General features: G+C 40.0%; 1 protein-coding gene across 4 annotated transcripts in view; it reads left to right on the forward strand.

Annotated features, from left to right (window-relative positions):
• LOC138045903 (uncharacterized) overlaps positions 1-5,772 on the forward strand; it is a 6,859-nt gene extending 1,087 nt beyond the window's left edge. The window contains exons 1-3 of one of the 4 annotated variants that reach the window (XM_068892536.1): positions 1-24; positions 2,266-2,362; positions 3,213-5,772. The exon at positions 1-24 is cut by the window's left edge and continues 69 nt beyond it. In XM_068892536.1, coding sequence (XP_068748637.1) covers positions 16-24; positions 2,266-2,362; positions 3,213-5,242 — 2,136 coding nt within the window. In that variant the 5' untranslated portion in view covers positions 1-15 and the 3' untranslated portion in view covers positions 5,243-5,772. Of the gene's footprint in view, positions 25-2,197; positions 2,363-3,212 lie in introns of all 4 variants that reach the window. The other 3 variants (XM_068892537.1, XM_068892538.1, XM_068892539.1) reach the window with 3 other exon arrangements.
• Positions 5,773-15,046: the final 9,274 nt, after the last annotated feature.

The following is a 15,046-nucleotide window of genomic DNA, read 5'->3' on the forward strand; positions in this document are numbered from 1 at the left end:
GAAAATTATCAAGGTATGAGCAATGTAAGTATTGTAATCAATTCAATTCTTTCAATAACACTCATTCGAAATGGTATTTTTAAGAGTAAGTCCATTTTAGGGTAGTCCATTTGGGTAGTCCATGGACTGGGGGTCAGTGTTTTGTCCATCACCGGTGTACCCTACTAATCCTACGGGAATTGAGCTCTATTATCAGCAAACGTTTTCTTTTGTTTCGGTGGAAAAACAAGGTTACTGATCACATAAGTTAAAGCACTCTATAGCGAAGATATCATCACCTATTGTCATCAATGTGCCAACCAGAGCCTCATAAGGGTCTTTTGTTTCTGTGGTTGGCACATTTGAATAACGAAAACAACATTTGTAGACAGATATCTTCCCTATGCAACCGTAAAGATCATGCTGTTGCCAATAAAAATGCTGATGATGTAACAGCAAATGTTTCACTGCATTCTCAGTTCTGTAGAAATAGTGAATTAGAAGCATTGCCATTCGTGAAGTTTTTTAATATTAGGGACCTTAATTAAGCACGTGACTTTCTGTAAACTATGGACAGAAATGGGAATTGAACAAACTGTGGAAAACCCCAGAGTGACAATGTAACGGTGGTCACGCTGTCCTTGAATTGTGAACTTTACTGGACTTTGTTTGTTTTGTTTGGTGTCATTGATTCGCTGTTTTCTTGATTTTCTTGTGATTCCTCTATTTTTTATAGCTCCAAATAGTGTTTAGGAATTTTGACTTTGCTTTATTATATGCATGCAGAAAATATCATTTTCAAGAACAATCAGGAAACTGAAAATAAGATCATCTTTCAAGTTATATGATCTGTGCATTTCCAGCACATGTGTTAGGACATGTGCTTGTGATCAAGAGAAAATCTGTTAAGTATATTGTAAATTCGTGTTTAAGCTGTGAGTGTTCAGTCTTACTGGGAAAAGCAATGGGCCAAATAGAAAATTCCTCACGCACAGAAACGCTCGGTCTTCACAGGAAGTTGCAAGCCTCAACCTTGCTATATTGACTTTGCTATTGATCAATATGGCAACCTCCTCAGTTTAGATTTTCCCGTAAAGAACTCACCCTCAGTTAATAAGTACAGTGTAGTTGACACAGTCTTTATTAAATGTCTCTTAAATTTCATTAGGGAGCTTCTATGTGAAGTTTTTGAGCCCCGCAAGGCAAGCGGAAGTTCGTTGTTTACCTTCTTAACTTCTCTTGGCAATGCCACATTTATATTGCCAAGTATCTCATCACTAGCGGTATTACAGACGACTAGTTTAAAAATTAATAACTTGTTATTTTATGGCTGTGCAGTTTATTCAAGCTGAATTGATTAGTTTTTGCATATGCAAGTACTTATCAGTTTATTCATCATTTGAAACTGCTAAAATGTGTATTCCTTCAAAAAGGCTTTCTTTCCCAGACAAATTCTGAAGGTTCAGTGGCTAAACAAAAATCCTTAAATTTAGAGAAATCACGTTCAGTTTTGTTGACTCAATGTTGCATAATTCTTAAACCTTTCACTCCCAATAGTGCCACTTATAAATTTTAGTCTGCATAACGCCAGACAATTTTAATCCTCAATGGGTCCCCCAGCAGGGCTTAATGGGTTAATTGGCTTTTGGGCACTATGGTAGAATAATGTCCTAGTATGTTGCAAATCACAGCACTTATTATATTGGCAACCAGCCATATAATTAGCAATTATTGAATGAGGCTGAGTAGGATATGAAGAATTCTGCAGGTACATTGTAGAGGAGGGTGTTATCCACCAAGGCCGAAGGCCAAGGTGGATAACATCCTCCGAGATCTGCGGAATTCTCCATATTCTACGAAAGCCGAATTCAATAATTGCTTTATTATTCACTCAAAATATTTTCTTCGCTCAAACTTCTAAACCTACTCGCAGCCATTTTTCTTCTCAAGAAAAATAAAACAATCTCGTCCCCAGCTTTTTTCGATCAACGGTTCAATAATTTGCAGTGGGCTGCTCTTTTGACGTCATTTTGACGTCATCGGTTTAATAGTCTGCAGCGGGCTGCACTTTCAACGTCATTGATTCAATATGACGAAGTTTATTTACAAATTTGGTGAACAGCAGCTGGTTATGGTGAATTAGGCTTATGGTTTTAACCAATCAGAAACGGGGAAATATTTTGAATGAATAATAACAATAATTATTTGATAATCAAAGGAAAAAGAATTGCCTTTTCCAAGCAAGATAAAGCAACAAGTGAATGAGATGCCAACTTGTGGTTTCAGACTAGGCAAAAGTGTTATCTTGTTCTGGTTGTACCAATCAATGAAGATTCACACTGCAAACAAGTGGACAGCAGACATTATTTACTAATGACAAGATGTAAGGACTTATTTGTTTTACTGTAAATGGGCTTATTGACTTTGCTATTGAATTGCAAGGAGAAATTTATTTGGTAAATTAATTTAAGGACTTCTAACTTCATTATGATTGCAAGAAGATGGAAGTGTTTTGATTTTTAATACCCATCATATGGGGTGCGCTTTGCGCTTGAAATAATCAAATGGGTGGCACCTATCTCTGGAGATTAATTCCAATTTCATAACAACTCTGGTTAGATTGGAAAGTATTTTCCAAAAGGGCAAGTGAATGCTATGTACTAGGGATGATTTTGAATGGCTGGTTCAAAAAGAGTCCTTCTGACTAAAGATGTGAGAAAGAATTTTATTGTACAAAGAAGTCTGGTGTTGCTTTTTGTTTCACTCCTCATGCTCCACCAAATGAAACAAAGAATAGTGCCTGATCACAGGTTATTTATATTCTTCGTTATGATTTATTTTCACAACAATTTAAGGTTCCTTTGTGGTCTCTTTATTTTCTATTTAACAATAAGTAACAATAAATTATAGAATTTTTAAAGGAACAGTATGTAACTGTTAGCGAACGGGACTTTAGGCGTGATGCCCAACTAGTTTGCCAAGCAGAAAGGTCTGTGATGAGTCCCTTGGTCGGGATGAAACGAGCTTCGTAAGACTAACCACGAAAAATGTACTTTCACAAGTAACTGCCAACAATACGTAACTACCGGTAATTGATGCAACAAACATGTCTACAATCATATATAATGATAAACTTGATTTGTACTACATTTGTAAGAGTGACACCCAGGGCTCACTTTTATTAAACCAACTAATTGAGTTCTGTATGGCTTTGGTCTCTATTGTATTTCTAGCCTTGTCTGTGATAATGGCTTCCGAGCACCAAGACGATCGGTTCGGAAAAGAAGAGCTTTATGATGTCCAGGCATTTTCGAAGTCATCGTACATGGAACTTGCAGCACACTTATCTCAACAACACCTTAACGTAAAGAGAACTCCTTCTATGATAAAAGATCGCAAGAACCCTTCCTATGTACCAACTGTTGATCCACATTCGGTAGAGAAGCAACTTCCAGACGTGGTGAGCAGAGGTGGTGTTCAGGAGACAGCTCCAAAAGCTGAGATTGAAAAACGGTTGTGCTCTCCGTTAAGACAGTACCTACTTCAAGCTGCTCAAGGGGAAGCCACCTTTCCCTTTACTGAAGGAGGTGAAGGAGATGCAGTGCGGAACATGATGGAAAATGCTGCTAACAGTTTCTGCGAATACCTGAGAAAAAACTTTCGCCTGTTTCAGGACTGCCACTTGCTCAAGACAGGAAGTACTTATGAGGGTGTTAAAATTGGAAAACCTGATGAATTCGACTTTATGATTGAAGTTCCAGTTCTTGCTTTAAGTGATGCAGTTGTTTTTCAACAAAGTTTAGGCTTGAGTTCCAATGGAAGAATACCCTATAAAGTGTATGACAAAGCTCTATTTTCAGATCTTTTTGAGTATGAGGCATCTCATTTCACTATAATGGGGCCAGTGGAACAGGAAGCTTTCATGAAGGTGATATTTGCCAAACTTTTCCATGCGGTAGAGACAAAGTTTATTCAGTTTCTTCCTACTGGCTGGGAATTAATGGGCGTCAGTGATAATTTTACCACAAATCCTGCAGTTTTTGGATTGTCTGGCATTAATGGTCCAGCAAGAATGGCCTTGACTCCCTGTTTTGTATGGCATGGAGTATTGTTTCCTAGCCTAAAGGTAACAGTAGATTTTTCATTTGCTATTCCCATCGTCAAACCTGCAGAAGGACCAGTTAAAGAAGATCTAGGATGGAAAGATGGGGCAACTAAGCAAAAAGGAGAAATAGGGTCAGAATTAAAAAAATACGTTTATGACCAACTAAACTACTCTTCCTGTGGAACACATGAGGATGTTACTCCAGCTGGTAACGAATTTGTTCCAAAAAGTCGAAGTATAGATGACACAAAACATGTGAAGTCTGTGTGTTGTGGTGCTGCAATTCTTGACCAGCCTGAAAGCCAAAGTCGTGAACATCCTTTTCAAGAGGAAGACCCCAGTCTGTTGATTCCCGATGTATTTCATCTCCTTTTAGCAGATTTCACATGGTGCCGAGCGTCGTTTTCCATTCAAGAACAAAAGATCATGAAGATGTTCAACACTTCAGATGGCCAAAAAGTATGCATGAGATTGGTAAAGTATTTACGAGATGCCTTCATTGCACAGGTCTATGATGACAAGATCCGTGATTTAAAGCCCATTATTTCTACGTACTGGTTAAAGACAATCATGTATTGCATGTATAAAAAGTACAGAAACGTTAAGAAGGCGTGGGAATTCGATCATTTGCACCACAGGGTACTGGAAGTATTTGAAACACTCCTAGATTGCCTAGGACAGTCAAGTCTCTGTCATTTCTTTGTTCCAAATTATAACTTACTTTGGGTGAAGCAACCACATGAGCTTGAAACAGTCATGAATGGCGTGAAGTCACTTCTACAACTGTTACATTCCCTTGACAAGGGGGAGATCACCATAGATCAGGTGGAGGCGCAAGAACGTGAGGTGATGACGGAAAATCAAAAGTTGCTCTACGAAGGAAGGAGAAGTACCTTGATGGAGATGTTGCTAACATATGGCATATATGGAACGGAATCAGATTCCGATAGTGATGAGGAACTGCTATCTATACATTCATTTGCAAACCAATACCTTGACGGTATTGCAGGGCACACTGTACACATCACCGGAAAAGGACAAGATATCCTTTTCTTTGAGGATGGTGTGAGTGTGGATATTGGCATTAAAGAGGCAACTGCTTTTCTAGATGAACAACGAGAGGCTTTTGACACGTTTGTAGCAGAAGAGGACAACTAAAAATATGGGAAGCCTGTGCTGTCCTTTGTGTACAAAGAGAACGAGATATCGGGTTTTTTTTTTCCTTTTTTAGCGACAGCTTGAATTTGGACTTGCTTTAATAGACGTGAAATGATAGGTTTTTGACAATGGAAAACTATCCGACTACGAGCATCTATTGCTGATCTGTTTCTTCCCGCAATGCAAGCTAACATATTTTCAAGACAGGTGTTTTTGTTTCATAACATGTGTAAATCAAAACACAATTTGAACTTTCCAAAAGGCGAAGTTACACTGGGCAATTTGCACGAAAAAAAACCATTGGAATATTAAGAATTGAGTTATACTATCGGCAACTCTACATCGAATTTCTCAGCTTTTGCCAAGGTAACGTCATCCCTTTGTCTTGTGACAGTGTGTTGTAACTGGAGCTTTTGGAAATGCTCCTTTGCCCCTAAGTGATCATCGAGAGCGAATCACAAATTGCAAGAAGCATGCCTAGTGTAAGACGATCAAAGCAACTACATTAAAGTTAAGAATCCGGATTAAAACTGTCGGATCTGAGTAATGCGTTGCATTCAATCGTAGACTACGTTTTGTGTTGTTGTTCATGTTGTTGTTGTTTCTCTCTCTCTGTCTCTCGCGTCCACGCGGCTTTTATGGTGGTGGTGTTTGTGTTTCACACCGTGTCAAACACGCTTTGCTCACGTAGCCTAAGGTAATAATGTACTGGAGTAATACCCTCACACTTGCACGATCAATTGCATAAAGCCTACCTTCATGTGTTCATTCGCGAAACGCCAGAAAGTGGCTGGATGGGATGTAGCCTCTTAGAGAAAATAATATCCACTTTTGTTTTATGACAAATAGGGTGGTTAGCGATCCAACAGAGTTCCCTTGAGAGAGTTCCTAAAAGACTGGACAGATTTTTTTTCATTTGCGCTCAGCCAGAAGATCTTTCCATAACATCGTACCCGTGTATAAGAAAGACTGTTGAGCGCGGGCGGTTCTACACTTTGGGATATGACACTTGTTGCAATTACATGTATTTTTGTTATGGATCCGTTACGAACATAGATGATCAGTAGTTAGGTGCTTATGAGTTCACGCATGGTAGTTTGAGTTGTTTTCGAGTTGGTCTTAAAGATATGATGATACTTATTTTTTAATGAAAGAAAGGCATGTTTGAATTGCGGGTTATAGACGGAAGATAGAAGTGATCTTCGCAGTTACCTGGTAAATTTAAGCAATTGTCACTTCATCGACAAACATACATACATTTCTTTCTTTCATCTTTTCTTTCACCCTTCTGGGCTACGGGTCAATAACCCATGAGGCGAAGCCGAATGGGCTTTTAACCCGTGGCCTTTGAGGGCGAAGGGTCTAATTGTTTTAGTATCACCCAACTAGTCGGACAGAAAAGGCAATAATAAAGTTAGCAAATGTAAGTTGAAGAAATATTTATTTGGGAATAAAACGAGAGAAAGCGTCACGCTTTTCGCTACTCGAGGACTATTACTAATAGTCCCAACGTAGTGTAGCCAATTAAAATGCAGGATTTGCATTAGTTCACTAGTTGGGTGATACCAAATACTAATTAGTGTTGGTAATCTTCATTGGTTAAGTGGCTAAAAACAGTTCCTTCAAGGTGAGAGCTCCGGATTCAAATCCTGTCCAGGAATGCAACTTTTACTTTTTTTCTTTTTATCTGGTATCACAAGTCCTGGAACAGAGTAATCTAAATTGACGACAACAGTCAATCCAGAGAAAATTAATAGGAATTGTCGATAATCGTCGTTTCAGAGGTTGAGGCCATGCTTTCATAGCTCAGTTGGAAGAGCATTGCGCCAGCACCGCAGAGGTCATTGGTTCGAATCCTGTTGAAGCCACCTGAATTTTTCAGGTGTCTTTAAGAGACAATTGCTTAAGGACGTTCGCGCTAATTGTTTGTGCGCAACGTTACTGCGCAGGTAACGCGACTGTAATATGTCACGCATTACATCGAGCATTAGTGAAGTTCAGGTTTTAAAACCTTTGCAAAAACCGTGGACGATAAGTCTTGCACAGCGTTGGATCATGTCCTTAAATTGTCCAGATAAGTGCAAGGATGATTTCTCTCTTTCATATTTATTTTTGGCGGACAAAACGTGGGGTATCCACCCCGAGAAGAGACTGCTGGACGCGTGTGCGATAGATTGTGTCTGTGACGTAAATTCAATGTGTAATTTATGCGAAGTTAATAGCTGCGGGGAAATGTCATTAGACACCCCGAAACATTTGATTTTAACAAAACAATAACTACATAACAATGCTTAAAATGTCTGCGAAGTGACAGATGATGTGAGCTTTAGTGTCAAGGGCACCCAACGAGCAAATGAAGCCAAAAGCCTTTGAGAGAAATTCCTAGGCTTCTTGTAGTGTCTAAAGACTTTTAAAAGAGATGTTTTTATCACCAAGAAAAATTTGATCCGGTCGGATATCTTAGCTGAAAATTGAGGTGTCCGAAATTTTCAGGGAATGATATCTTCATTTCAGAAACTGCTAGCTGAATTTTGTTCTAAGAACTTCCAACCGAACCATTTGCTCATCCGAAACTGCTAGGTGACCTTTTTAAGTGACAAAAATTGAAAAAAATATCCCTTCCGAAAACGTAAGGGACCACTTTTCCCTGGTTGCGAATCTGTAGGTGATGGTTTAGTAAAGCAATCTGCAGCTGTTTGACAACGTAAACCGAAATTCTTAGAACAAATTAACACTCCTGAACGCATATTTCACCGAAGATTATCGTTTGGTGCTCCTGTAATGTGTGGTTAAATGATCAATGTGACTTGAATTCAACGTGCGAGTCATCGACAAAATCTTCGACCGCTTAATCAGCTCTCCAACACGTTCTCCCCCGTGAATTCACGATTATTGTGAATTCTTAATTTGCTTTGAATTCTCTATTATCGTAAATTTAGGACACACCGTACCAGGACCTGTGGTAGCAGAGAAAATAAGGAAATAAAAAGGTCATATCCGTGGAATGAATTTAAACCCGAAGCTTGTACTCTATGGAAACCCGCTTCTTTCTGCTTCGCCACTGAAGACACCGCACTCAAAAAAAATATAGAATAGCGTTGCTGAAGAGTAATTATACCTAAGCTAGATTACTAATTTAGGTCTAAGATTTGATTTTAAAATGGTTAGATTTGTCATGAAATTTGGTAACCGACCTTTTGCAGTGTTTAATATTGTTTGTTGCCGAGTGATTATTTAGTATATAGCATCATAAAATTAATAGTGTTTAAAACACTAGCGGTGTGGTGGTCAAGTGGTTTAGGCGACGGGTTGATTAACATTCCCTGTTTCGAGTCCAAAACACTTCGGTTGTCGTTTAAAAAGTATATGACCATTTCCCATTATCCATATCAAGCTTTCAATCTTCTAAATTCACGATAATTGTGAATTCAAAAGCAAATTAAGAATTCCCGATAATCGTGAATTCAAGGTAGAGAATGGGTTAAGCTTTCAGTCGGCCCCATCGTTGAGCAGTAAATTCTATTGATCTTAAGGAATTTTACTTTCCCTTACATTTGCGAAGCTTGACGAAAAGTTGCAATGGATTTAAAAGCCCTTTTTTACCCTTGAAACCAACTGGAAAATTAGTGGTTTCCGAACTCAGGCGGCAATACACAATACCATTCTCCAACTTCTCGAACACTTTCCGTTGTCGAAATCTTGGATGTTTCCCACCTTAAAAGCACTGTTAAGCTTGAACAGGCCGGGTCAAAGAATACCTTCGCAGCCACGATTGGAACCAAAAAATATAATTTATGTCCGCTTGATTTGTGTTTGCGCATGCTCTTCGAACGTCAGGAAAACGTCAAGTTACCATGAATCAGTTAAATGAGTATCATGCATACAAGAATAAATTTTACACCATTGAAACTTTCATTCATTTCCACGCGAGTTTAGCGGAACACTTATAAAGTAGAATGGCTTTTATCGGTAGCATTTGCGAGAAACAATTCTGCCGGATAGCAAACCAGACAAGGCATAAGAATGAAATTAAGCCAAGTGGTTATTTTACTTGAGAACGATGCAGTACACCCTAATTTCCCCCGCTAGCCTCCGTTTGATGATTGGGAGACTCGACGGTGTTCAGCAGTGAGGGTGATGCGCGCGTAATTGGATGAACTTTCAGGGGGTGACTGCCAGGAGAAATGTGTGAATCAGGAAAAATCACAAGGTGATACTCATTGGACACTAGCAAATTTGCGCAAGTGCAGAACGTAGGCCTAATGAGATAGATAATGCAGCGGCAACTTTAGACCCTGCGCCATAATTTCGTATCAAGACCATTAAACACAAGGATTTTGGGATTTTTTCACTTTAATTTTTGTTACACACCGATCTCTTTTGGTGATAATCGTGAATTCAAGGTAGAGAATGGGGTAAGAACGGTGCAGTACACCCTAATTTCCCCCGCTAGCCTCCGTTTGATGATTGGGAGACTCGACGGTGTTCGGCTGTGAGGGTGATGCGCGCGTAATTGGATGAACTTTCAGGGAGCGACTACCATGAGAAATGTGTGAATCGGGAAAAATCACAAGTTGATACTCATTGGGCACTAGCAAATTTGCGCAAGTGCAGAACGTAGGCCTCATGAGATAGATAATACAGCGGCAACTTTAGACCCTGCGAAATAGTTTCGTATCAAGACCATTAGACACAAGGATTTTGGGATTTTTCACTTTAATTTTTGTGACACACCGATCTATTTTGGTGATCCACCTTCCCACGCGCTTGCCGTGGGAGAACGGCCCAGCTTACCACATTTGGTATGTGGAGCTGATAAGGCTTATACCAAGGCCGAAACAGCTGTCCGTGGCTGCCAATAGGCTACGTTCAATATATCAAACCGTCTCTCCAAGTCTTATCTGGCCAAAAAGAACTGGCCAAGTGCATTCGTTGCAGATAAATGTACTGCAATCCAATATAGATTTATACGGCGTCGAGAGATCGGTTCTGATATGTCTGAAGAACTGGACAATCATGACGAGAAAACTCACCAATGATGTCTGCTGTAGGCTTGAATGGCGATGTGGTGTGTGTGATTGTTGAAATGTGCCAGAATCTCTGTCAACAACAACGGAATAGCAAACGTTTTCAGGCCTTTTTCGTTTTTTAGCGAGTTTTACAAAATGTGTGAGGCAGCGAGGCAGGCATTAAGAAGGAAAACATTACCTGAAAGCTAACCGTTGTAAATAAATGTTTTATCTCTCGCTATATTTCTCTCAGCTTTACGGCTAAATTTTCGCTACTTCTCTTTCCTCGTCTTCTCTCGAGGCTTTCTTCGCTTAAGTTTCGCAAATTTTGTCGCCTTTTCTCTTTGTCCCGTTGCTCGTCACTATATTTAACAATTATTCTGTGAGGGCGCGCTGGATATGTACGCGCCTCGTTGGTTATAATCATTTTATATCCAGCCGCAAGCCCGAGTAGAATAATTGTTTTATTAAAAATTCCAGGATTAACAAGTCTTCGATTTCTGCCTCGGTCAATTCCAATCCAAAACTGCTTTTGTCGGCCACTTTTTCTCAGAGTTGCAAAAGTGTTTTCAGCTCGCTTTATTGCTGACGCGTTCCTTGACCATATTAGGTACAGCAAGTAAATAAACTGATAGCCTTTGTCCAGCGAACCAGTGAAAATGCTGGAAATCTGATATCCGTACTTCAGTTTTTAATAATTAAATTTAGTCTCTTTTCTCGTGATATCCCTCAAAATAAACTGCGTAGCCACCAGTGTGGTCCTAACCACAACTATTCTTGGGTTTCACTCACGTGATCAACAGCCATGTTTTTCAACGAAAACAAAAGAAGACGTTAGCATAATAATAGCTTTCAATTCCCAGAGGATTGGATCGGGACACCAACATGGCCGCCATTTCATTGTTTGGGGACACCAATATGGCGGCCGTGACGTCATGTGAAATCCAAGAATATATGTCAAACCTGTTTTTTACAATGACTTAAAACTTTCGCGCTCTCATTTGCTAATTTTTATTGTCAATAAGCGGACAGACACATGAATTTATAATTTATGCGAAACTGACGTGATATTGCTCGCGTCCGATTGATGTTTTTCGCATTTTTGTCTCGCGTTCTTCTCGTGTTTTGACTTAATTTTGACCTCTGCCTTTTTTGTTATTGTAAAAAAACAAATTGATGTCAGTTCATGAATTTCGTCATAACATTGTCAAAGTAGCTGTGGTGGATCCACGAGGCGATATTAATTGGATTAATTAAAACCGGCGAAAAGTGCAGGAGATTTCCTCCTAAACACGACAAGCGTTGACTGTGAAGAGCTTTAGTTCACGAAGCATGGCCGTGTAGAACTTTCTGCAAAGCGATCGGCATTTCGCTGAAATGCAGTAATGTGATTGGGCAATCGAACTGTTTACTGCCCATGTTAGGAGTTTCCTTGGTGGGAATAAGGTGAAGCTTTTCTTTTAATCTTGTCAAACATTGGTCCGTAAAACAAATTGTGAACACACTTTCAAGGTCATACGACAGTCAGTCACTCTATCAAAGATGTATGCTGTAAACTACCTTGAGTAGCTGGCGTATGGCTGCCATGTTGGGCACGAGTATGCAAGTATTGATTATTGTTATTATTATTATTATTATTATTATTATTATTATTATTATTATTATTATTATTATTTCGTTTCTCTTAAACTTTCAGTAGTTCAGATTTTACAAAGAATACGCGGAATTTACAATTCAAAGCGATATTCTTGACTTAAGATGGACATTGTCTCTAATGTGTGGAAAGTAAGTTAAATGAATAGACTGCTTTCACGATCTCGCATTTCTGTGAGATTACAGGCCAGCTCTTAGGTCTGTGTATTTGTGCAGCTTGTATTAGGATCGCTCATCAATACATCCTACGTTGAACACAGTTTCTTCAATCAGGATTCATTGTTCCTTCTTCTTGTCCATGACCATGATATCAGGTTTATTTGCGCCGTCTTGTGGTGCTATATCCAGCTGTATGGGGATGTCCCAGAGGATTTTGGCTTTCTCGTTCTCCACAGAGTCTCTTGGTAGGGGCTGCTTGTACCACGGCGTCGAATCTTGGTCTGTGGTGAAAGCATTCGATGACAGCATTTGATGATAAAACGGGCGTAACATGCGATCGTGTCTTGCTTTGTACAGAGACTGAGCAATAACAGAGCAGCTACATAAGAGGTGTAGTACTGTCTCTTCTTTCTGGTGACATAATCGACGTATCAGATCTCCTTCTCCGTCTTTTAACTTCTTTCTACGATAAACCTATGTTGTTAGCAACCGTTGTAGAATTCTACTATATACACTATAGACAACACCTGGGATGCCCCTCCATATCTCACTGATGTTATTACTTTCCTTCTGCAAGTCTTCGTCTTGCCATTGGTTAACAATGTACTGTCCTACCCAGGGTTGTTGTTGTTGTTATTATCATTATCATTATCATTATCATTATCATTATCATTATCATTATCATTATCATTATCATTATCATTATCATTATCATTATCATTATCATTATCATTATCATTATTATTATCACTGTTATTAATTATTGTGAGACGTTGTCGTCGTACGCACCCACGAGCAATACCGCTAGCCAAGATTACTATGAGAAAAGCAAGTCATGGGTCCTACCTGTTGCTATGAGTATGGTGCTCCGCTATTATTTTATTGAGACTTGTGAGACGAAGAAAAAAGGATTGATCCATGAAATTTGACCATAAAGACTTGAGCCTGCCTGAATATTGATATATCGAACTCGGCTTATTGCACACGTGAAATGGTTGTGCGCATGCGTGATGTGTTAGTCAGGTTGTTGCTATGGTGTGTCACCTTCCTTTTTTATTTTTTTTTTTAGCCCTTAGAGCAAACGAAGATCGCTTGAGAGATACTTTTTTCTGCGAATTCAATCTGAGAACGCAGTAATTCGAGAAGGGAAGTGATGTGTGTGCCGAGTGTTGGGAGGTCCGTTTTGAGCTTTTCCGGTTACCTTTCACGCGAAAATAAAGAGACATGCATGTTACAATTTTCTACACTAACAGTATCGAACCAAGAGCTTCGTGACAGGCACGTGGCTAATTACCATATCTGACTACGATGAAAACGACACTCAAGTGAATTTTAAACGTGGTCTGCCTTAGGGCTCACAAATCGTTGTTACGCAGGACCACAGTTTCTTTACAAACAAAGGGAGACCCTGTAGCTTTCCAGAAGCTCTCTGTGATTGGAGAACGAAACAATAGATAATGCAACAGATAATTAAAGCTACACTGGGGTCATAGAGACCAATGAAAATAATAGTTTGAAATAGGTACAGGATTACTCGAAACAAACCCCTGCAATAGTTTTCCGAAACTTGAGATGGTAATAGTGGTTTATGGTGGGGGTTTATTTATTTTATATGTATGGGCAATCAAATGGTGACGAGTGAAATTAGGGAATAATTTCATTTGCGTTTTGTCCAAATTCACGGGAAATTATTTGATTTTGGAGAAAACGCTAAAGGCTCGGGAAATTATTTGAATTTGGACAAAACGCAAGTGAAATTCACGAGTATACCATTTGATTAGCTATTAATATCATGGGTGACAAATTACGTTCGTAGGACGCCTTTTTGACACTGTATAGCATAGTATTTGCGACAGGCCCTTTTACGCTCGCTAATAGGAGATGGAGATATGCGACCGCGCTTTAGAGTGGACGTGAAAAAAGGAAGGGGTAAGGGGGGGAGGGGGGGAAGGGGGGGGGGAGGGGGGAGAGCGAAAAGCGCGGAGGCGTAACGAGGAGAGCGCGAAAGGAAGAGTCATGCCACGGCTGCCGACATCCACAGGATTCTAACGCGAACTGGGCCGAAATGATATGCGGAGCTCTTATTTATACTCGCACTGCAAGGGACTGGCGCGAATAGCATAGTATTTGCGACAGTCCCTTTCACGCTCGCTAATAAGAGATGGAGATATGCTCCCGCGCAAGGAGACGAACGTTAAACACGGCCTTAACAGCCTAGGAGTCAGCCAATACTTAACCTCACACCTATCAGGTCCCACACTTAAACTAGAAAAGAAAACTCCAGACCATCCAAGACTTAAACTAAGGCGAAGAGCCAGTGGGAAAGGCGACAGTGAAACGGCGGAGACTGTTCAAGTCAGTGTAAGAAACAGCTAGAGCTTGGGCAGAAGGGTCGTGACGGGATAATAAGTCTGAAGGACCTCCAGGACGTAAAACTTGAGCAACTTTCAAATAATGAGATGCCGTAGGAGCTTGGCGCCAATCGACATGCTCCATAACGTCTGCGAGCTGGCTACCCGAAAGGGCTAAGGTGATGGCCAAGCCTGCTCTAAAGCTGTGCAAGGTTTCTCCGTCGTAAATGTCTGCCTCTTGCAGATAGCCACGGAGTCGCGACTACAAAGTGGCTGAAAAAACCGAAAAGAGAGCTCGAATAAAAAATATCTACAGGCTGCCAGCCCTCGAGTGGGACAGCGAAAAAGGCAAAACAAAACAAAACTCAACGGATAACGTAAGCACACAAGGGAGATTAAATAAAAATGGCGAAGAAGACGTGTAAGGACCCACCCAAGGGATGGCAGCCTGGGCGTCAGTAGTCCGACTAGGGCATTAGACACCCTTTCGGGCTACCATTGGAAGGGATATGAAACAAATGGGAGGACGCGCAACTGAAAACACAAATGAATGGGAAATACCGACATAAAATCATTATAAACAAATTAAATAAACAAATTCGGGATACGAGACACGCACATGGAAAAAACAC

This window comes from Montipora capricornis, chromosome 4, assembly GCF_036669925.1.
Source record: "Montipora capricornis isolate CH-2021 chromosome 4, ASM3666992v2, whole genome shotgun sequence".
NCBI lineage: Eukaryota > Metazoa > Cnidaria > Anthozoa > Scleractinia > Acroporidae > Montipora > Montipora capricornis.